Source organism: Boleophthalmus pectinirostris, unplaced genomic scaffold (genome assembly GCF_026225935.1).
Source record: "Boleophthalmus pectinirostris isolate CB_2022bp ecotype Guang Dong unplaced genomic scaffold, ASM2622593v1 HiC_scaffold_18, whole genome shotgun sequence".
Classification (NCBI taxonomy): Eukaryota; Metazoa; Chordata; class Actinopteri; order Gobiiformes; family Gobiidae; genus Boleophthalmus; species Boleophthalmus pectinirostris.
The window spans coordinates 45,925,929-45,950,916 of NW_026571133.1; the positions used below are offsets into that span (position 1 = coordinate 45,925,929).

At 39.6% G+C, this 24,988-nt stretch overlaps 1 protein-coding gene across 1 annotated transcript in view; it reads left to right on the forward strand.

The window, feature by feature from the left end:
* cacna1bb (calcium channel, voltage-dependent, N type, alpha 1B subunit, b) overlaps positions 1 to 24,988 on the forward strand; it is a 397,100-nt gene that overhangs the window by 144,631 nt on the left and 227,481 nt on the right. Inside the window, exon 6 of the mRNA XM_055153227.1 lies at positions 4,448 to 4,635. Coding sequence (XP_055009202.1) covers positions 4,448 to 4,635 — 188 coding nt within the window. The remainder of the gene's footprint in view (positions 1 to 4,447; positions 4,636 to 24,988) is intronic.

The window sequence follows — 24,988 nt, forward strand, 5'->3', positions numbered from 1 at the left end:
GTGTAAAAGTGTAAATGCAGAAATAATTCCCGTGCATGGCGACACACTGAAAGCAGAGCTGCCAGTCAAACAGGAAGTGTACAGGAAACAGAACAAGGGCAGTTCATCAGGTGCTACTGGTTTCTTGTTAAATGAGTGTCATTCATATTATACAGATATGGGTCTGGTCAAGCAGTAACGGAGGGAAACAGGGGCAGATTTTTGACATTCAAATAGCTCTTATTGAGAAACTAGAGGGACTATTGAAATAAGTAAAGTATCAGAATGTAGGAAAGAGTTACACTCCAACAGGGTCAAGTTAAACCTGTGATATTCTTTCAAGTTGTTGACAAAAAATGAATAAACTCATGTCAGTAACGGAGGGAATGAAATATGCAGCACTTTTTGGTCAATAAATCCAAACAGTGATAACTCTTGGTTCTCACTTCCATATCCTTAACAAACTGGTTTGAATATTTGCTTCATATAGTTTTCTACCATATGGTACAAGATTAGGTTGAAAAACCTCTTACTTTTTGAGTAAAGAGATTTTTTATTAAGAAAGGTCATGGTAACGGAGGGAAAAGTAACGGAGGGAAAATTGTGCAAACAAGTAGAAGGTGCAGGATTTTACATCATTTGTCAACTTTTTTCTTCTGAATACTTTAATATTACTTCAAAATGAAAGGAAACTATTTCTATAAAATATGTCAGTCCTTCCAAGCAAATTTTTATCATTTTAAATACTTTTTTTTTTTTTTAATCATGTCCCTTCATCAACAGTTCAAAGATGGAATAACACAAGATATGATGAAATACATCCATTTATTGACATGATTTGCAGGTCTTTGAAATTTGGGAAATAATTTTTGTTCCATGTTTCATACATGGTCTGTTTAAAACATATGGAACTTTAGAACCAAAAATGGTACAGAAAAAAGGTGAGTACATATGCTATCTGTTCAATACATTTTTATATCAGATGAGATGAGATTTTAATTTTACTTTTAATTTCTTGGACCACTGCTTTGTATTTGTACTTGAGTAATATTTTTTGAAGTACCAGTAGTCTGTTTTATAGTCTATCTCTCATTGCCTATTAGATTTAAACCCAAAACCATTAGTCACTCTGATCTTCTGGGCTGCGCGCTCTGTCTCGTCTCCCTGGTGGTGGACTTCTGGACTTTTAAATCATGGATTCATTACTTGGATTTGGGCCGGTAATACTGATGAAGAGGATGACACAGCTGCAGCGTGTCAAGAGCCGCGGGGCCCCAGGGCAGTGCCGGTGGTGCGGGTGGTGAGTGTGTGTGTTGTCGGCAGCAGGAGTAGAGAGTATAGCTGTCAGGGAGCAGACAGGAGCAGACAGGAGCAGACTGCAGACCCATCATGGCTCCTGTGGCACAGATCCAACCCGGGCGACCGCTGACAGATGCCGCGTCAGCCCTGTGTCCACTGTGCCGCTGGTTTGAGTGCTGAGACAGGCTTTAGGGATAATAAGAACATTGTGAACAGAATGTGGAGTTTGTGTTGCTGTGATGGAGCAGTTCGGTGATTCTCAAAGTGTGGGGCGGTCCGGACACGTTTCAGATGAGTCATCATGTTCCAGACAAACTCCAGAATGTCCACTCTGGTCAGATCTCAGAAGCCGGACAGAGTTGGGCCTGGTCAGTCTCCGCCCTGTAGCTCTGGCACTGAAACTTGCCATGGACTTACCAACTTTACTTGTTTTCTTGCAACCGCTAAAATGGATAACAGTTGGAGACCTGTGCTCTAAGGCATATTGTTGTTGTGTCCTTTGGTAAGACACTTCACTCCACTTGTCGGTAACACTTTATAATAACTACACCTTACTTAGCCTTAATAAAGCATGAACAAAGACTTAATTAATAATGAACAAAGATTTAATTAACAATGATTCACGCTTAGTAAATGCTTAATAAAGCATAATTAGTCTTCACTTTAGAAAAGCTCTCAGAAAGACTTAACTAACAGATAACAGCTGCCTGAATTATCATTGCATTACATTATTAGTAAATCATTCTCTCATAGTTTACTAATGATTAATAAATGCTCAAATGGTTAGTCCATGAGTAATTAAGTATGAAATAATTATGAGTAACTATTTACAGCACAGGCAAATTAAGTGCAAGTGCTAATTAAGGTAGTAATTAAGTAGTTACTAAGCGTGAATCATTATTAATTAAGTCTTTGTTCATAATTAATTAAGTGTTTGTTCATGCTTTATTAAGGCTAAATAAGGTGTAGTTATTATAAAGTGTTACTCACTTGTCTAGTATGAATGTGGTGGATCAATGGGAATATGAGATTGGCCTATAATGAGACAGATTTTCCTCTTATACTTTTTTGTATGTCAATTAGTAAACTAAAAGTGGACTAAAAAACATGCGTCCTTACTCGCATCTCCACAAACCTGACTCTTATTTGTCCTGGGGGAGGACCTGCTTCTGCTTGTTTCCATGGAAATGTTGTTCCTTTGGCTAGAATATTCCACCTTATAAAACTTATCTGTCTCCTTGAAGAATGTTCCAAAATATAGTTTCACTTTCGATTTCCATTTCTACCTCCAGGACGTGTGTTATGCTGTGCAACATTTCAGGCAGAGCAATAACAAACTCAGAGTGCAATGCCATTTGTATCATATTTGATACACAACATTCTGAGACTTCTGCCCCACCCACATACATTTTTTTTTTTCCCTGAAAAACCTGTTGTATACACTGGGGGCATGACTTTCTGTGTTTTTGGAGGAACAACTTTATACATTTTGAAAAGATTAGTGTAAGAATTGCCTAAATATTCATAGTGATTCTTCAATATGAACATTTACTTTCTTAGATTAATCTATGAAGTCTTCATATTTTTATTTTTATTTTGTAGAAAAATCTGGTTAAAATTGTCAGTCCTCATCCATCACTATATTGTATTTTATGATGCAATCTGCATAATTCATGTAATTCCATGCAAATTTAACGTCACTATTTTTAGTATTTCATAACCAAGATGTCACCTTAAAAATATGTTTTCAGTTGTTATTGTTTTTGTTATTATTGTTATTATTATTATTATTATTAGTAGTAGTAGTAGTAGTAGTAGTAGTAGTAGTAGTAGTAGTAGTAGTAGTAGTAGTAGTAGTAGTAGTAGTAGTAGTAGTAGTAGTAGTAGTAGTAGTAGTAGTAGTAGTAGTAGTAGTAGTAGTAGTAGTAGTAGTAGTAGTAGTAGTAGTAGTAGTAGTAGTAGTAGTAGTAGTAGTAGTAGTAGTAGTAGTAGTATTGCATAATGGTGGAATTTTGATCTTTACATGACTTGTATATAAATGAATGGTGTAATGGTCTGTCCTGTCTCTGGGTTCAGTCAAGCAGTAACGGAGGGAAACGGGGTCAGATTTTTGACATTCAAATGTCTCTTATTCAGAAACTAGAGGGACTATTGAAATAAGTAAAGTATCAGAATGTAGGAAAGAGTTACACTCCAACAGGGTCAAGTTAAACCTGTGATATTCTTTCAAGTTGTTGACAAAAAATTTAAAAAACTCATGTCGGTAACGGAGGGAATGAAATATGCAGCACTTTTTGGGCAATAAATCCAAACAGTGATAACTCTTGGTTCTCACTTCCATATCCTTAACAAACTGGTTTGAATATTTGCTTCATATAGTTTTCTACCATATGGTACAAGATTAGGTTGAAAAACCTCTTACTTTTTGATTAATGAGCTTTTTTCTTCCCAATACTTTAATATTACTTCAAAATGAAAGGTAACTATTTATAAAATATGTCAGTCCTTTCAAGCTAATTTTTATAATTTTAAATACATAAAAAAAAAATAAAAAATCATGTACCTTCATCAACAGTTCAAAGATGGAATAACACAAGATATGATGAAATACAAACATTTATTTACATGATTTGCAGGTCTTTGAAATTTGGGAAATAATTTTTGTTCCATGTTTCATACATGGTCTGTTTAAAACGTATGGAACTTTAGAACCAAAAATGGTACAGAAAAAAGGTCAACAGTTTCATAAACTAGAGTACATATGTATCTGTTCAATACATTTTTATATCAGATGCATTAACTTGAATTTTTGGCCTTGTTGTTTACTTCTGTTTGACCGGACCCTCTTCAAGTTTCGCACACAAAATAACTTTTCTCTGAGTTCTAAATGCATCAAAGAGAATTATGTTTGGTCCCAAAATAAACATGGTTGAGTTCTATAAAATGGCCATGAAGGCCTAACGTATCAAATATGATAATTTTTTTATTTATAAAATGATCAAAATGATCATTATTATGTATTTATTTTTAAGTAAAGAGTTAAATATCAAAGAATCTGAATTATTATTTCATGTGTCAGGTTTTATAGGGCTAGGGAAGTTTTTTCTGACACACAGTATGTTGTAGAATACCGTCCTCTTGACTGTCCCCGTCTGTCCTCTGTGTCCAGGCGAGCGAGCTGCAGACTGGCCGTGTGGCCTGGAGCCCCCCGCCCGCCTCTGTCCAAACGGGACCGAGTGCAGAAAGTACTGGATCGGACCCAACTTCGGCATCACCAACTTCGACAACATCCTGTTCGCCGTGCTCACCGTCTTCCAGTGCATCACCATGGAGGGCTGGGTGGACATCCTCTACAGCGTGAGTCCCTCTACTTACTGCACGTCTAGCAAATGTGTGAGCGACAGAGAGGCTGAGGGGGCTGGGTCTGCTGCTGCTGTGATGGATGAGACAAAGAAGGTTGTGGTGGACCGCTGAAGTGGTGTTTTATGAGCATCATGTCTCAGTCATACAAACGCAGCTCTAATCACAGTGAATGAGAAAAAACAACTATGAAAATACAATTAGCCAATTCCTCTGACATACACAGACACAAACAAGACAGTGAAGCTAAGACACTCTCTATATGAAACACACAACCTTTATGGCACAGAAGTATTTAGCACACACACACAGCTGTTGGAAAAGAGTGCATTTTTTGCCTTGCAGTGTTTGTTATTTAGCAAACTTGGAATGAGGGTTTATGATGAAATGTTCAGAAGTTTCTATGGTGATTAGGGCTGTAACAGTACATGTATTCGTGCCGGGACGTTGGGTTCGGTGCAGGGCAGTGCACAAGTGAATTCACGCAATTAGTGTGTGTTTACATTCTGCCACTACATGTGCAGCTACACGGAGGCTCGGCTCTTTAATATTTATGAGGGAACTCGTCCATGATTGGGGCAGTGTTTCCCACAGTGCTTTATAGTTAGGGGGGCCGCCTTGACAACAGTTGCCCCCCGCCTTGACAGAATCCTCACAAACCCCCCCCCCCCCAATACCCGTGACCTCAGTCCCTAATGAAAGTGTATTTTCAACCTCTGGGAACATTGTAACAGCAGCAGATGTGCACTTACTGCAGACACTGTGGACAAGTTGTTTTTTCTACCCAAAAATCTGAAGATTGAGTAAAGTTGATGCTGGAACTGTTAGTGCTGTGCTTTTTTTTTATTTTGTTTTGTTACTGTTTACAAGGAATTTATTTTCATAATATTTCATACATTTGTTTTAAGAATATTTTATTTAACCTATTAGTATTACCAAGCAGCACTTTGCATTTATTTTATTTTCCCATTTGTATAATGTTAAAAAAAAATGCAATTGGTTTTACATTTTGTTCCCAAATTGTACCAAAAATGCACCAAACCGTAACCTTAAAAACCGAGGTACGTACTGAACCATGATTTTTGTACCGTTACACCCCTAGAGGTGACACCACGCACATGTATTTAAACACATTTTCAGGAGCCTCTGATCAGTATATATATAATATATAATATATATATATATATAAATATATATATATATATATATATATATATAAATATATATATATATATATATATATATATATATATATATATATATATATATATATATATATATATATATATATATATATATATATATATTACATACACACACAACTACAAGTATACACTTGCTTGTATGTTGTATGTTGTATGTTCCAAATGTCCAAAAACAGACTGGTTTAAAAGTCTTGTTTATTAGTCTTAGAGTGTATGAGAGTGCAGCATGTTTAGCCTTTGTCATTTGTGCAAATGCAGTGTTGTATTGTCAGTGTGCGCAGACCCTGGAGACGCTGTATTCTTCTCGTCTTTTCTCTCTGCTCCATGTGCTCGTGCGGTTTCCAGTGGAGCAGGTTTTCTTGTGATATAAAGACATTTTTCTTGTGTGGAGCTGCTTGGGTCTGGCTCATTATCCTCCACAGCAGAGCCCCTCACTGGTTTCATCTGTTTTCCACTCCTCTCCCGCATTACCAAACTCTTTCTGATCCCAGGCTTATTTTTACCACTATTTTTGTCGTATATATCTAAAATCCTCCGTTTCTTTGTTACATTTTCTTAGCGTGTTGTCTTCCTGCTGTGGGGTGATTTCATTTCTGTGTTTCTGATGGAAGATTTTTCTACTTTTTGTCATTAGTTTTGTGGTGAAGACAAGGATTTAAACAGCTTTAGTCCAGTTTTACAGCTTGTCTTTCTGACAGTGTGGCTCATTTATCAATCCATTTGTAAGATATTGGAAACTGTGCGTATTATTTCTGCCACAAAACTTTTTATGCAAATGAGAGTGTAGAGAGAGAGAGCAAATGTGTGTGTGTGTGTGTGCGCGTGTGTGTGTGTGTGTGTGTGTGTGTGTAGGCGTGTGTGTGTGTGTGTGTGTGTGTGTGTAGTGTGTGTGTGTGTGTGTGTGTGTGTGTGTGTGTGTGTGTGTGTGTGTGTGTGTGTGTGTGTGTGTGTGTGTGTGTGTGTGTGTAGTGTGTGTGTGTGTGTGTGTGTGTGTGTGTGTGTGTGTGTGTGTGTGTAGTGTGTGTGTGTGTGTGTGTGTGTGTGTGTGTGTGTGTGTGTGTGTGTAGTGTGTGTGTGTGTGTGTGTGTGTGTGTGTGTGTGTGTGTGTGTGTGTGGTGTGTGTAGGTGTGTGTGTGTGTGTGTAGTGTGTGTGTGTGTGTGTGTGTGTGTAGTGTGTGTGTGTGTGTGTGTGTGTAGTGTGTGTGTGTGTGTGTGTAGGTGTGTGGGTGTGGTGTGTAGTGTGTGTGTGTGTGTGTGTGTGTGTGTAGGTGTGTGTGTGTGTGTGTAGTGTGTGTGTGTGTGTGTGTGTGTGTGTGTGTGTGTGTGTGTGTGTGTGTGTGTGTGTGTGTGTGTGTAGGTGTGTGTGTGTGTGTGTGTGTAGTGTGTGTGTGTGTGTGTGTGTGTAGGTGTGTGTGTGTGTGTGTGTGTGTGTGTGTGTGTGTGTGTGTGTGTGTGTGTGTGTGTGTGTGTGTGTGTGTGTGTGTGTGTAGGTGTGTGTGTGTGTGTGTGTGTGTGTGTGTGTGTGTGTAGGTGTGTGTGTGTGTGTGTGTGTGTGTGTGTGTGTGTGTGTGTGTGTAGGTGTGTGGGTGGGTGTAGGCCAAAGAGCCTGTAAGAGCTCTGCTCTGTAGTGAAATAACTGAGGGCTTTGAATTGATAAAGTGAATTTTTGTATTGTTGAAGTACATTGCAGATTGACATTTGGCCCTATTCCAGAACATTCTTGTTTAAAAAAAAAAAAAAAGGAACTTAGCCTTAGAGTTAAGTTACAGTTACAGTTGGTTTATTTAAACATAAAAAAATAAATAAATAATTCAAGGTATGAAGGCACAACATATAGTCTCCATAGTCTCAGAATATCTACTGTATTTTTTTGGATTATAAATCACTCCAGAGTATAAATTGCACCAGGCAAAAAATGAGTAATGAAGAAGAAAAAACATATATAAGTCACTCCTGAGTTGACAAACTGCACTGAGAGTGTTTTCTGGTTGTGTGTTTTGTTTTCTGTTACTGTTTTTCACTGAGATTCTCATTTTTATATCAAACAGGAAACATTAACGCCCTGACAGTGGAAATACATTTCAGTTTTGATTTGATTAGATTTTTTCAGTTGAGATTTACACTGAACACTTTATTTTACTGCTGCTGATCACATGAAGTGTACTTAAGTCAAATTGTAGGAATTGACAAACTGCACTGTGGTGCAGTGGTGCTTTTTTGAGTGATTCTCCAAAGGAAGAAATATAAACATGGACTTTACAGACTCGTGCTCTGCTCCTGGATAAAGAAATGCTGTTTACACAACACATGTGGCACTTTCGTTTATATTTCCAATAAAAAGTTACTATGCAGTACTTTTGAATTCATCAGTGGGTTTCGTGCATAACATGTGATTAATCATGATTAATCACAGGAACTCATGCGATTAATGCAATTAATACTTTTAATTTTTGCCCAGCCCTTGTTATGTTTCCTCATCCAAAATACTTGTATATCTGGAGTTGTATTTGGTTTCATTTACACAATAAAACAAACAAAAAACACTCAAACTGAAAATACTCCACCTTGTGATGTCATGTGGTAATACAGGAAGTGCTCCACTGTGTTTTCACTAGAATCATTGGATCATTTCAGTTCTGGCATTTCCCATCTTTACTGAACTAAAGGTAAAAGGAGCTGTTCACTTGAAACCTACCACTTCATGACATCACAAGGTGGAACTGAGCATTTAGAGCTTTGGAGATGTAGACTAATAATAAAGAGTTACTCAAACGTGTGTGAATGAAACTAACGTAATGTTATAGTATAATTTACAGCTCACCAGAGTCAGGTTGTGTAATACAGGACCTTGAAATCATTCACGTCCAATTGGATTGGGGTAACTCTTTTAGCCCAAAGATCTTTCACCATTTCTGAGCTTTACAATCTAATTCCTCTCTTCACTTTCTGACAGTTTGCGCCCCAGCTTCGGTATTCTAATGATGCGTATTACGGCGCAGGCCTTTCTCCCTCGGGTGCTGTGGGAGAGCAGCTTTGACACTGATCCCCAAAGCCTGCTCTGGTCTTCTGCACAGGGCTGTGAGCGGAGCCGTGAGGTCTGGGGATGTGGGCTCTCTCTCCATGTGCCAATCCTCATTACAAGCCTGCCTGTTTCACCCCCGCCCCCCTCCCATCTCCCCGTACATGTGTGTTTTGCTGTCACGCTCGCAAATGACCCTTAATACATCTCATTAGACCGACTGGCATCCTCCTTTGACTAATCTAAACCGCAGCAGCAGAACCAAGCCTCCACAGACTCTCCATTTCTTCCTCTTCATCACCATTAATGTCTTACTTCTAAGGAAGGATTTTTTAGCAGATAAAGGCTGGCACACACTCTACAGGAGAATTATACCTGATTCAGGCTGCGATTTGCTTCTCCCTGAGTTTGTGGAGGCGTGACCTGACTTTGTGTCTTAGAGCGTGATTGTGAAGTTGCTGTCCTCCTCATGTGTGGTGTCAGCAGTGTTGGGAAGGTTACTTCTAAAATGTATTCCCCTACAGATTACAGATTACATACCCCAAAATGTAGTTTGTAGCATAATCCATTAAATTACTTAAAGTGAGTAATGTAATCTGAATACTTTGGATTACTTGGTTTGCTGTAGAGCAGCAAAGACGAGGATATCGTAACATAAGATGTTTTGTCTGTTAAAAGAAAATAAAAAGCCCAGACTTTACTTTACCAAATTAAAAATATTATAGATAGAAGAGGAGGAGACACAACCGTGTAGCATGGTTTAGTCCCGTTAAATCCTGTTTTAGGCCTGGTTTAGTCCTGGTTTAGACCTGGTTTAGATCTAGTTTACATCTAGTTTACATCTAGTTTAGACCTGGTTTTAGACCTGGTTTAGATCTAGTTGAGACCTGAGTTAGTCCTGGTTTAGTCCTGGTTTAGATCTAGTTTAGATCTAGTTTACATCTAGTTTAGGCCTGGTTTAGTTTCTGGCAATGAGTGGAATTACCAAAAAAAAAAAAAAAAAGGGGGGGGAAATATAGCCCAAAATGGGAAAACAGGAAAACAGGAAAATACCACCATGTAATCCATTTATTTCAACAAAGTATCTGTAATCCAATTACCACTCACTGAAACAGTAACTGTAACTGAATACAGTTACTCATAGTTTGTACTCTGATTACATAACTCCTGTACATGTAATCTGTTACTCCCCAACACTGGGTGTCAGTGTGACTCTGAGCTGCTCTGTCAGATCATAACCACCAAACATCAGAAACGCTACGATAACAGACAATAAAACAGAGCGTCACGAGGTGAAGCTGCAGATTAGCCATTGTGACCATGCTTTAAAATTCCTGTATCTGAAGTTTTGCACCACATTTCACAAATAATAATCACACAGTTTTTGACTTGTATCTAAATTAGAAGTGCAGAGTCTGATCTTTTCACATGATCGCGCTCACAACTTTATATCCTGTGGTCTGCAGACAGATCTCGCTCTCATCTTTGCAATCAGAGATTTTAAGATTCTCTTCGTGTCTGTGGTGTGCGCTTTTTGTCACAACATTTTTTTTCCCGTTGATCACATTTACTTCAGTGGGTTTGATCACGGTCGGTCGGTGAGTCCAGTGTCAGGAACTACACTGGAAGTTGTTGTTGCATGTTTCCAAACGTCTTCCTGGTTTGTGGTGTAAGTGTGAACAGAGCCAACTGTGATTCAGTTTGGGATTTAAGTTTTAAAACCACAGTTTTGTTCAGAGTTGACATTTTAAACATATCTTGGAGTATTAACATTTGAGATTGAAATGTGACCTGCTGAGACCTGCACAAATAATAATAACACAGTTTTGACTTGTAACTAAACTAGAAGTGCAGAGTCTGATCTTTGAACACTTGAACAGAGTCTCAGAGCGACTGGTTTTACTGTAGACAGGAAACATCTGACATGATCACACTCACAACTTTATATCCTGTGGTCTGCAGACAGATCCCACTGAACTCTTTACGATCAGAGATTTGAAGTCTCATAAGATTCTCCTCATGTCTGTCATACGTAGGAGTGTGCAAAAATACCGATATATCGTATTGTTTAATGTAATGATACAGTATTGATATTGAGGCCCGCTGTATTGATATATATCGCCGAGAGTATTTTAGTTTGGTGTATTTTAGTCAATTATTTTGTTACAGAACTACAGTTTTGTTGCTTGTTCAGAGGGAGAAAGAAACTCGTTTATGCGACACATTTGACATTTTCACTGTTTTGTTGATTAAAATGTTTGTGTTTCATATGAACTTTGCACTAGAAGTGGTTTAACAAAGACTTTTAGTATCACAGCCATGATTTAGCCTTTATTCTTTATTGAACCATATTGAATTGTTTTGAAATATATCATAATTGAATCAAAAGTGCACTGTATACGTATCATATCGTAGTGTGTGTATTGAGGTATGTCGACTTCTTAATGATCCCAGTCCTAGTTGTACATTTAAAAATCATTTAAGATCGATAAATCCTGTAGTGTGTGTGGCCTTAAGTAATGAGTAATGAGTGACATAAGGGTCCTTTACCAAATTTGTCTTTGCCTTTGGCTTGCCCCAGTACAGGTATATTGTATAAGACCACTGTGTACTGTCTGCATCTAATTCTAAAATGTTTTCTTGTCCAACAATCAGGTAGTGCACATTAGCATGTTAGTTATTGTCAGCCTGACTTACTATTACTTATTACCTCAGAGGCTTATAAACTCATCTTGGTGAATAGTGAGGAAGCTCTAAATGCAGAAGATAAATGAGGAAGAACTTTGGATGACTGCAAACTGTTTAAAAAAAACTTGCAACATACTGACTGGGGCTTCTAGAGGATATTTTAGGGCATTGATGCAAATTACAAATTTAACTTTTTTGTCTTTATTTTGATTTGTTAATGCTGCCTTGTTATAAGCAGTCTTTTCTATTTTAGAGTATGTATGTGGTCCCGGTCAAGCAGAAGTAAACAACAAGGCCAAAATTTCAAGTGAATGCATCTGATATAAAAATGTATTGAACAGATACATACGTACTCTAGTTTATGAAACTGTTGACCTTCTTTCTGTACCATTTTTGGTTCTAAAGTTACATACATTTTAAACAGACCATGTATGAAACATTGAACAAAAATTATTTCCCAAATTTCAAAGACCTGAAAATCATGTCAATAAATGGATGTATTTCATCATATCTTGTGTTATTCCATCTTTGAACTGTTGATGAAGGGACATGATTTTTCAAAAAAAAAAGTATTTAAAATGATAAAAATTAGCTTGGAAGGACTGACATATTTTATAGAAATAGTTTCCTTTCATTTTGAAGTAATATTAAAGTATTCGGAAGAAAAAAGCGACAAATGATGTAAAATCCTGCACCTTCTACTTGTTTGCACAATTTTCCCTCCGTTACTTTTCCCTCTGTTACCATGACCTTTCTTAATAAAAAATCTCCTGAGTCAAAAAGTAAGAGGTTTTTCAACCTAATCTTGTACCGTATGGTAGAAAACTATATGAAGCAAATATTCAAACCAGTTTGTTAAGGATATGGAAGTGAGAACCAAGAGTTATCACTGTTTGGATTTATTGCCCAAAATGTGCTGCATATTTCATTCCCTCCGTTACCAACATGAGTTTTTAAATTTTTTATCAACAACTTGAAAGAATCTCACAGGTTTAACTTGACCCTGTTGGAGTGTAACTCTTTCCTACATTCTGATACTTTACTTATTTCAATAGTCCCTCTAGTTTCTGAATAAGAGACATTTGAATGTCAAAAATCTGACCCTGTTTCCCTCCGTTACCACTTGACCAGACCCGTGTATAATGATAATGATAATGATGGTCAAATAGGTTTGTGAAGATTATTTTATTATCTGGTCATGATTATTTTTGACTCATCACTGAAAACCCAATTTCCCTTTCAGTCTCACTGGAGAGTTCTCTTGTGTCTGAGGACTAAAGTCGAGCTAATTCATCTAATGACTACAGCTCTTTTCAATATCCAGGAGCATTCACTTTAAGAAAACCACGAGGCTTTAGGAAACTGTCTGTGGAAGTCTAAACTACACGGAGGCAGCAGAGCCAGTAGACACTGTTTTTTGTACTACCCCATGCACTTATTATTTGAGTACCAGACTGACTGAACAAATGTGCATGTTACACTGAATGTCATGGTGACTTTGTGTAGCACTTCAGCCTCACATCAAGTGGGTTGGTTTGACTCCCAAGTATAAAACGCTTCCTCTAATTTGCCCCAAACCACATTTCAAACAGAGCCGCTAAACCGAGCAGCACCTGGAGGACTAAAGGGGAGAGTGAGAGGGCAGGAGGGGCGATGTCTGGAGGGCTAAAGGGGAGAGTGAGGGGGGAGGAGGGGCGATGTCTGGAGGGCTAAAGGGGAGAGTGAGGGGGCAGGAGGGGCGGGGTTTGGGGGACTAAAGGGGAGAGTGAGGGGGCAGGAGGGGCGATGTCTGGAGGGCTAAAGGGGAGAGTGAGGGGGAGGAGGGCGGGGTCTGGAGGGCTAAAGGGGAGAGTGAGGGGGAGGAGGGGCGGAGTCTGGAGGAATAACGGTGAGAGTGAGAAGGCAGGAGATGCGGGTCTGGAGGGCTAAAGGGGAGAGTGAGGGGGAGGAGGGGCGGGGTCTGGAGGACTAAAGGGGAGAGTGAGGGGGGAGGAGGGGCGGGGTCTGGAGGGCTAAAGGGGAGAGTGAGGGGGAGAGGAGGGGCGGGGTCTGGAGGACTAAAGGGGAGAGTGAAGGGGAGGAGGGGCGGGGTCTGGAGGGCTAAAGGGGAGAGTGAAGGGGAGGAGGGGGGGGTCTGGAGGACTAAAGGGGAGAGTGAAGGGGAGGAGGGCGGGGTCTGGAGGGCTAAAGGGGAGAATGAGGGGGAGGAGGGGCGGGGTCTGGAGGACTAAAGGGGAGAGTGAGGAGGGGGAGGGGTCTGGATCTGGAGATATAAGGAAGTGTGATTGGTCTAACAGGTATCCACACTTCAAACTCCGCCCCTGCAGCCAGGTGTTTGTGATGTCACCACCTACTTGAAATGGAGCCAGGACACACCAGAAAGCAGTAAATGTACATAGTTTGCACTAAAATGACCAAAAAATGACCAGGAACAGTAGACAGTGGGCCTCATTCATGAATCATCTCATTTAAAAAAAAAGTTTGTTACTTCCACTTTAAGAAGATGCTGAGAGAACTGTGTCCCACATTCACAAAGTGTTTTCACACAGCCGAATTTCTTCTTAAGTGACAGTTGTGCTGAATTTACCAACGCCCATCTACAAACACCTCCACTCTCATTTACATTTCATTTACGGAAAAAAAAAAAAAAAAAAATAAAGTATTTGGTTAGAAACGCCCTCTGAACTTCCAAATATGTCTGGTATTACAACATGTGAAAGTGCGAGGGAGAGAGTGAGGAGGACAGGTGGAGTGTCTACAGACTACAACTGTTTTACAGATTCAGAGGAGATTTCAAATGTTCAAACTCACATGACACACTCAGGGAAGTTAAGTTATAAACTTATTGAAATAAGGAGGTGCTTTTATCGTATTTATTGGCTTTCCAGAATCTCAGACCCGTGGTAAATAGCGAGGGAGGGCGCCTGGGGTGGGGTGGTACATAATAGGGCGCTCTGGTCATGGGGAGCATGGGGGTGTTGAGTGGGGGAGTGGTGGTGCCCAGCGCATTGACCAGGCTCAGGGCTGTGACAGACAGAGGTCCATATGGAGGCACTGGGGCTGGGACAGACTGAGGCTCACTGTAGCCTGGACAAAGTCTGTCACACCCAACACACACAGATTCTAGAAAACAACTCATACATTTTATTGGAGGAAATAATTTTAAAAAATATATAACTTACAGTCATGGAGGAATAAAAAATTTTTGTTGCATTATGAGAGTAATAATATTCTAAAACAGCTGAATTTTTGTTCTCACGAGTGCTCCTAATTGTTTGTAGGATTTGTTCGTCCTGAAGAACATTTTCAGTCAAGAAAATGAATGTGAATGCCAAAAATGTGTGTGAATGCCAAAAATGTTCAAATTTATTCCTAAGAACATTTCACGAATGAGGCCTAATGCTTACAACAACATAAACACAGTTAAGTAGCATAAAAAGTTGATTTAGCATTGAGTTCCAGTGTAAAACATTGGCCACTGTCCACTAAGAGTGCACTGCTTGGAGGAGGATAATCTGTGGATCTGCTGTTTTCTCCAAATCCAATCCTATACTTTAAAATGCCTTTGATTCCAGGACATCCTACTTAAACAGTGATTTAAACTAATGATCTGAGGTTGTGTAAGTAGAGCGTGAGCTGTCAGGCGCTCTCCTTACATAATGCACTGGATCAAAGCACAAGTCTAATGATGGTCCAAAGCCCTGAGCCAATCCTAACCCCGCGTCTCCTCTGTCACAAAACACTCAAGGCCAAAAGAAGTCCAGACTTTAAAGCGCTTTCTTTTCACATAAATAAGGTCCATACTTTGAATTCACTTGAATCTTGTCTCATATATTTCACAGGTTAGAATAGGAAAATCAAAAAGGTGCTGGGGAAAGTGTCTGAACGGAGACAGTAGTCAGTGATTCAGATGTAAGACGTAAGATGAAATGAATGAATGAATTCACTTAGTATTTATGATTTTCTTTTTTTTTTTTTATTGCTTTTTGTGCACATAAGAAGAAGAAGAAAATAAAATAAAAAAATAATATAATTAACAGTAATACAATGTGACCATCCCCCCCCCCACAGGTCTCCAGAGAACACAAAAATAAAAAAAATAATACATAAAAAAAAAAACAAAAAAAAAAACGCACACACACACATATATAGACACACATACACATATGCATATGCATATACACAGCACAACATATATACATTACGTGGCATATATAATATACACACAAACACATCTACCTATAAATATAAATATATATATATATACATACACACACACACATATATACACACACATACATCCGCATACATGTATATATACATATATATATATATACACACCTATTCATATCACATCGTACATGTACATAGGTATACATGAATATACATACCTACATAAAAAAAAAATAATAATAATAATAATGATAATAATAATAACAATAATAATAATAATAATACATTAGTTTGTTGAGCTTAGTAATTGTCCTCTGTGGTTTTCCATATAATCAAAGAAGTGTTTCCATATCTTGAGAAATAAGTTTTGCCGCTGCTGTCATCTCTAAGTCACCCTTTAGTATTTTTGATTTTTGTTATTATTACCATCCACTTACCTCAAACTGTTTTAAATATTATTATTTTTTAAAAGAATGCATCAATCTAACTTTTTCCGATACCAATTCCAATACTGTAGCTTTAAGTATCTGCCAAAACCCGATAGCAACTGATCCCAAGGCAGAGACTCAAAACAGCATTTATTTCCTTCAAATAAAAATAAAATGAGACAAAACGGATCCAAATGTGTTAGGGAGGTGTATGCATCCTTCAAATAACTAATGAACAACTTTGTGTGAATAAAAGTTCAAACATTGTGACACTTTTTGGACCAACTACAACAAATGTTACATAAATCAACTGAAAAGATATTTGGAAGCAAAAATCCGATCCTGCTCATTTTTGAGTATCGACGCTGATATCTGATACCAGAATCAGACTGGTGTGTCTCTGTTCAGCAAATTCAAGACTGTCAATCCAACTCATATATTGCCAATCTGAACACTTTTACTGTGTCATATGGGTCCACACTAGAATGTGTTAAAACTACACTTTCCAAAGTGTTGAAGGCTCAACACTGGTAAAGTGATGGAACCACACTCCTCACAGTTGAGTTTGACACTGACTAAGAGTTGATTTTTTACTCTAGTGTACAGTGAAAAACTAATAACACTATGTTGATATGTTTTAACACTTTATGAAGTAGAAATAGTGTATAATGGGGTGTAAAGATATCAAAGTCTCACATAACGATATTGTCACAGTATGAACCTCACAGTACGATATTTATTGCGATATTTTGTGGAGGCGAACAAAACTTTACTTTAAATTATACTGTTATAATATGTTACTTTTTCCTCTTAAAATGCCTTGACAAGATTTAATCCAAAGAACTAAGACTTAAAAGTGTTAGAACTGTTATTTCTTCATGTAGTCTGCACTGAAATGGAGCAAAGGATCATGGTCTATGTAGTTCTCTCTGTCTTTTTTAGCTGTTGCTGCACCATATGGTCCACGATATTATTGTGAGAACTTTGGTGATACGGTATCACAATATTTTGGTTATTGTTACATCCCTATTGTAGAGTGTTCTTCATGTTACACTATTCAATTTAACTCTTTCTTCACTAAATAGTGTCAGTGCTGTGCTCATTCTAGTTCATAATCTCTTTGACAAATGCAAAATAATGAAAACCACCACACAATTCCATTTCAACGTAACTTGTATTAAAGTAATGAACGTCACACAATCACACTGCCAAGTAGGGATGGGCATGATTAATCGATTAATCGATAATTGATCATTAAAAATTTCATCGATTACGTTCATTTTAATCGACAAACCGAATGTAGGTTGCTGTGTGTAGTGTGACCAAACAGGTGTGTACATGTGTCTCTGCATCAGAAGGAGCGAGACACAAACAGTGGGTCAGTCTGCAACGTACTGAAGAGCAAATGTGGATTTAACGATGATTTGTACAAGAAATTCCACACTTTCCGTTGCGCTCGGGACAAGTGTGAGTCCATGTGCACAGTGTATAAAGCCGCACATATGTGTCGGTGTCCAGTGGGAAAAAGCTTTGCCAGGTGAGAGTCGCGCAATGTGACGAGGCCCCGCCCCCCTCCCCCCGTACGCTGTCCTGGTTTTGACAAACACAAATCTGGTCACACTAACCTGTATTCACCTGAGTCATGTCTTTTAATCCGACAGAAATTGAACCACATCAGCGACACAAGAGCTGGAGTTTTATCTTCACTTAGTTTATGTAAATTAGTGATGTGGTTTTAAGTTTTGTTTCTGTGAGATTTGAACAAAACTGAATTAAACACATTCTAATGTCAAACAGCTGATGTGGCTCTAGAGTGGTTACGGTTTATATGTCGTAAAGTTGAATTTATTTATGCAGATTAGTAGTGCAGATAGTAATAATAATGATGATCATTTTAATATAAAAACGTTAATGATTAATCAATAATTGATCGTTAATTCTTCTGACGATCGATTAAGAAAATTTCATCGAATGCCCATCCCTGGTACCAAGACATTTCATAAGTTATAACTCAGGTCTCCGTACATGTGGTGAAACAGCTGCTGTCTGTAGCTCTCCCACTGGAAATGTTACAAAAACCTAACACTGATGTAGTGTAACATTAAAAAAAGACACACTTTGTAAGTGTTTGACCTCCTGTAAGTGGATCAACAACTACTTATTTTACTCTACAACACTGTCAGAGTTGAAATAACTCATGACTGTGTTGAACCATATCTGGATTTTCTTCACTTTACTCACAATGTTGTGGATCCGGCTACAAGTACAACGTAAAAAAAATGTTGGAGCGATAACTTCAGTTCAGTTCAAAAAATGGCTTTACTGCAAAAAATGTTGCCTGTGTCAAATCATTATATTTCTGTTACAGCTCGCTACATTCTATCTAACATGTTTTTTGTTTTATAACTGATAGTGCAGTCTTCATAAGCTGAGGGTTTCAAAAAATCACATCCTTTGGAATACAGAGAACCAGCGCCACCTATGGGTGAAATATCTTGTGCTACAACTGAAGGAAAATAATCTTTTAAAATAACAAATACATACTTTTAAACATTAACATGTAATAACAAAGGAATTAACATTTTTTTCTAAACCTTTTTAAACTAAATATTCAACACAACAGCAACACTGTGAATTTAACACTTTTGAATTTGCTGTGTATTATTTATTATGTTTGTGTAAGGCTTTAAAGGGCCCATGCTACACGATTATTCTGTGTGATAATGTCACATGTAGAGCAGAAGTAGGACCCAAAATGCAAGACTGCATTTCTGAAGTTTAATAAAACAAAGAATGACCAAACACAAAAATCCAAACAGACGTGACACTGACAATGAATGAACCAACCAAAGGCAAAGGAGAACACAGGGTACACAGAGGACACATTAGGGCGAAGCAAACAATCAGTACAACAGGAAGTCAAAACACACACACGGCTAGAGAAATACAAAACAAAACCGAGTCAAGAACAGTAAAATAATTCAATGAAAATGAACACCATGACAGATAATGCTGTTTCCTCATCACACCTGGAGTTGGATTTTGTTTCATTCACACATGTTTAACACACAAACCCTGAGTCCTTTTCTCAGACTGAAAACACTCTGTCCCACCTTGTGATGTCATGTGGTAATACAGGAAGTGCTCTACTGTGTTTTTAAAGTCCATGCACCTTCACTAGAATCATTTAGATCATTTCAACCCTGGAATTTACAATCTCGACTGAACTAAAGATAAAAAGAAGCTGTTAACTTGAAAACTGCCACAACATGACATCACAAAGTGGAACAGAGCATTTGGAGTTTTGGCAATGTAGTCAGACTAATAATAAAGAGTTACTCAGACATGTGTGAATGAAACTAAACACTAATCTAGTTCTGTTTTTGAGGTGGTAACAGTATTAGAGAAGCAAATAGTCCGTTTTCAGTGGCCCGTATCTGAATGTGACGTTATGTTTTGGATGTGAGCGTTTAAAAAGAGCAGAGTGGGCGTGCTCGCTGTGGCTCTGATGTGGCTGTTCATTCAGACCATGAGTCACAGAAGCAGATCTACGCACATCCAAACACAGCGCCTCTGCCCAAAGTTTAACAAGATTTAGTGAGGGTGGAGGAGGAGGCAGGGAATTGCAAATGCTGTAAACTGTAATCTAAAAACGCTCATTTTGTCTTCTTTTGTATATTTACTTCCTGAGTTCTTTTTAAAGACAGTTCAATAGGAGATGTATTTATATTCTTGACATGTTTTGACTGCTGCTGCTGCAAGATAACTTCAGAATCCTGTAGGAGTGGTCAGTCTGATGAACCTGGCAGGTCGCTCAGACTGACCTCGCCTTCCATCGCTCTGTGTTCTCTGGAGGAGGGTGTGTCAGGTGTGTGAGAGGAGGGACACACTGTCATCTCGGTTGATTCTGTCCGTGCCCCATTTCCTGATTTCACTCATCTTCCTGATCCAGCATTTGAACTTGTTCTCTTATCCCGTGGCCCAATCCATAATGTTGTTTTCTCCTTGGGCAAGACACGCTGAACTTGTCCTGAAATCCTGAGATCTTGAAAAATCCTTGTAACAATTTGCACTAGCACGTCTGAAGTATATTTTACTTCTGTAATATCAGGTACAATTTACTTGTCAGTTATAAGTAAAATGTTCTTACTGCCACTACTAACAGTCATGAATTTACTGAGGTGGTCTTACTGGGGTGAAGGAAGTCTGGGAGTCTCTGCTTAGACTGCTGCCCCCATGACCCAGCCCCGGATAAGAGGAAGAAAATGGATGGATGGAATTTACTGAGAAATTCTTATAATGTTATATATTTTTTTTAAGTTAGGTTAAGTTAAGTTAGTCATATAAATGTAAATAAATTAAGTGAAATATTCAAATATTGTCATAATGAATTGCATTGCTGTGATGAAATAATTGAATAAATATATGTCTAGTATTTACTGATGTATAATAAATGGTACATTTTTATACAGAGCGTTTCCACCTTCAAGGCTCAAAGAGCTTTACAACAAGAACCACTCACTCATACACCATTGTACACAGACATGAGATGGGTTAAGTGTCTAGCCCAAGGACACAATAACAGCAATCATCTGCGGGAGCACCGCCAACCTTCAGATCAGTGAACAAACGCTCTACCAACTGAGCAACTGGTGCCTCAGCCCAAAAACCTACCTGGTGAGTTGGTGAGTGCAGGGACTTTTCCAGAAGGACTTTGGTATGACTTAGTGTTACTGGGTTTGTGAGTCGTGACTGTAAAACCTTTCGACGTGTTGGTGATTCTACAGTAGAACTGACTTGTTGTAGTCCCCACATAATTATGTGTCAGTGTAAAAATGACCACAGCTGATTAATATATTATATAATATATTTTACTACCCCCAGAAGTGATTTTTTTTCAGTGCATTTAACTCCCCTCACCCCCAATGTCTGCATCCACTGGTGTGTGTGTGCGTGTGTGTGTATGTATGTGTGTGTGTGTGTGTGTGTGTGTGTGTGTGTGTGTGTGTGTGTGCGCGTGCGTGCGTGCGTGTGTGATTGGGTGAGTGAGGTGCTTGATGTAAAGTGCCTTGAATGTGGAAAAGTGCTATATCAATGTCTTAGATTATAAGAGTTTATACGGTACAACAGCTGAAAGGGTGACTTTAAAAGCTCTTTATATTAATAAACTGTTTCCAAGTTATACAGTAGGTTTCTGTGTCCATAGTAGTTTTGTGTGAACTCTCACTGTAGGTATAGTGCGGTGTGCAGTTTGTGTCTAAAACACAGAGAGAAGGAATAGCTGGAGCTACGTCCCCTTTTCAGCCGAACGATCATTCAGTAGAGCAGGTCTTCAGATGAAGATGTTTTTAGTCAACTCCAGCTCCAGTTCTAATTACTTGGAATGTTTGACAGCATGGAATTAGACTTATTCTGCATAAGGCCAAATAGGTGAGGCAATCAGGCAAAGTGTTAGGTCAGATCTGTGGAGAGGCGAACCCACTCAAAGAAACTGTGTATTTCCAGACTTTGTCCATCCATCCAGTGACTTCAGGAAAGTTTCATGGTGCATCCTCCTGGTGTCACAAGTTTCTCAGTCACTCTAAACTTTCTCTTTGCTGCTCGATTACTGTATTTGACTGCAGATTTTGCTACTTGCAGTTTGTAATCTGTAAAATCTGATTTTCTTTTTGGGGTATTTGTGTTCAGTCTTCTCAGTCATCTTCATAAATTTATTTAAATGTAAAATTGTTCAGTGGTACAGAAGTAATGGTGCGATCGACTGACATGATACAGACAGAACAGAGGCTCTTTCTGCAGGAGACATGAGCAGTAGAGTGAAGTGACAGTGGTACAGGAGGAACAGGAGCAGCAGATACTCACACACAAGACTAGAACCTCTCACCACTTCACTGTCAACATTTGAATATATAAGTCACAGGAAACACTCAAACCATGAAAAAAGTGACACTTATAGTCCAAAAAATATGGTATTATGAGCCCTTTGAGATACATTTGAATCAATATCTCTTACTCATTCCCAGTAAATGTCTTGCCCAACAGGACACTGGCATTATGCACTATTTTATGCGAGAATCTAACCACCAACCTTGTAAATAATGGCCGCTAAACCGAGACTCGACTACCCACAGCCCTGCGTTTGCCTGTTTTTTACACGCACTCGGTGACATAAGTGTGCTCCTCTCCGCGTGAGGCAGAGGCCCATATGGGGTCATTAGGAGTACCTTGCTCGAGGGCAGCGTCAGTAGTGTTCTAATGAAGAGTAGTAGCCCGTGGGGGTGGGTGCCATATGCCTTGCTCTCCTGCTGAGCCCGCACATCCCTCGCTGTAGGTGCTGGGCAGATAAACAGACTCTTGTATACAGTGGGACACGGGGACATGGAACTGTGTGTGAACTCGTGAACGCAGAGGCACAGTCACACACCACAGTCACACACCACAGTCACACACCACAGTCACACAGCATAGGCACACACCACAGTCCCACACCACATTCACACGCCACAGTCACACACCACAGTCACACACCACAGTCACACACCACAGTCACACACCACAGTCACACACCACAGTCACACAGCATAGGCACACACCACAGTCCCACACCACATTCACACGCCACAGTCACACACCACAGTCACACAGCATAGTCACACACCACAGTCACACACACCACAGTCACACACACCACAGTCACACACCACAGTCACACACACAGTCACACACACAGTCACACACACACACACCACAGTCACACACCCACAGTCACACACACACCACAGTCACACACAACAGTCACACACCACAGTCACAGTCACACCACAGTCACACACAGTCACACAACAGTCACACACCACAGTCACACACCACAGTCACACACCACAGTCAGTCACACACCACAGTCACACACCACAGTCACACACAACAGTCCACACACACAGTCACCACAGTCACACACACACAGTCACACACACCACAGTCACACACCACAGTCACACACCACAGTCACACACCACAGTCACACACAACAGTCACACACACACACAACAGTCACACACCACAGTCACACACAACAGTCACACACACACAGCATAGCCACACACCACATTCACACACCACAGTCACACACCACAGTCACACACCACAGTCACACACACAGTCACACACCACAGTCACACACACAGTCACACACAACAGTCACACACCACAGTCACACACCACAGTCACACACCAACAGTCACACACACCAACAGTCACACACACACACACAGCATAGGCACACACCACATTCACACACCACAGTCACACACCACAGTCACACACCACAGTCACACACCACAGTCACACACAACAGTCACACACCACAGTCACACACCACAGTCACACAGCATAGGCACACACCACAGTCACACACCACAGTCACACACCACGGGCACACACCACAGTCACACACCACAGTCACACACAACAGTCACACACAACAGTCACACACCACGGGCACACACAACAGTCACACACCACAGTCACACACCACAGTCACAAACCACAGTCACACACCACAGTCACACACCACAGTCACACACCACAGTCACACACAACAGTCACACACAACAGTCACACACCACAGTCACACACCACAGTCACACACAACAGTCACACACCACAGTCACACACCACAGTCACACACCACTTATAGCATTTACAAAACAATGAAAAGAGCTAAAAATGTGAGGAACGGAACGGAGGAAAGAACCGAAAAAGCGAGCGCTGTGTGCCGCTTCTAGACACAACTGAACGACTGAGTCACTGTGAACATGCCGACAATCCGTTGGTCCCAGACAGCACCCTCCCTACACGCCACAACTGAACAAAGCCCAGAGTCACCGTGAACACCACAAACAAACAAAACCACTCACCCATCACACTGTTGGGTTTCCTTTAAAGTCCAGTGCAGTTTATTTGTGGAAAAAGTTCAAAAATAGACCATTTAATGACAGTGCACCGCATAATCCAGAGCAGAAAATAGGGTACAAAATAGCAGCTGGGGCATTAGTTGACTCTTGAGAGCTTTAAAGCAGTGTTTCCCAAAGACTGGGTGGCAACTCTCAGCTGGGTTGTAAGAGATTTTATTTGGGTCGCCTTGTCACGATCTGCCACTCCTCACTTGTTCTCCGTGCACACAATCTCCACGCACTCCCCCACTCGGCAGCACCACCTTGCCTCACCAATTTTCTGTGAGATGAGTAATAATAATTTTTCAGAGAGACATGATCATTCAGTCAACAATAAAATATCCTCATTAATGTTCAACAATGGTCACACATTTATTTTGTGATCTACCAATAATGTCTGTTGACTTGGGTCGCAAAGGTTTGTGACTTTTAAAGTATGGGTACCCAGAAAACTATTTGGGAAACACTGCTTTAAAGGGATAGTCTGGAATTTTGGACATAGGACCTCATTGAGTGTTGGAGACATTTGGAGACACTTTTTTGAAATATTCCATCCAGTCCTTGTATTTGCAGAGGTCACTGGTGTTAGACTAGTGCATGTCAATGGTCATAGTTCTGCTGCCACTAAAAACAGTCTTACCCACTCCACAAAACACCCCAAACAAATCTATTATTACACCAGACTGTCCATGTGAATGTCTGTGTTGATAGAATCATGTTTGAAATAAAACTAACCTTGTACATGAATCACATGAATCGTCGCATGTTGAGGGACTATTTTCTCATATATCAGTCCACCGCTGTCCAACTTTATCAGGAAGTATAACTCACTGCTGCTCAGACAGAAATCCTTCAAATACAAGGTTAGTTTTATTTCAAACATTA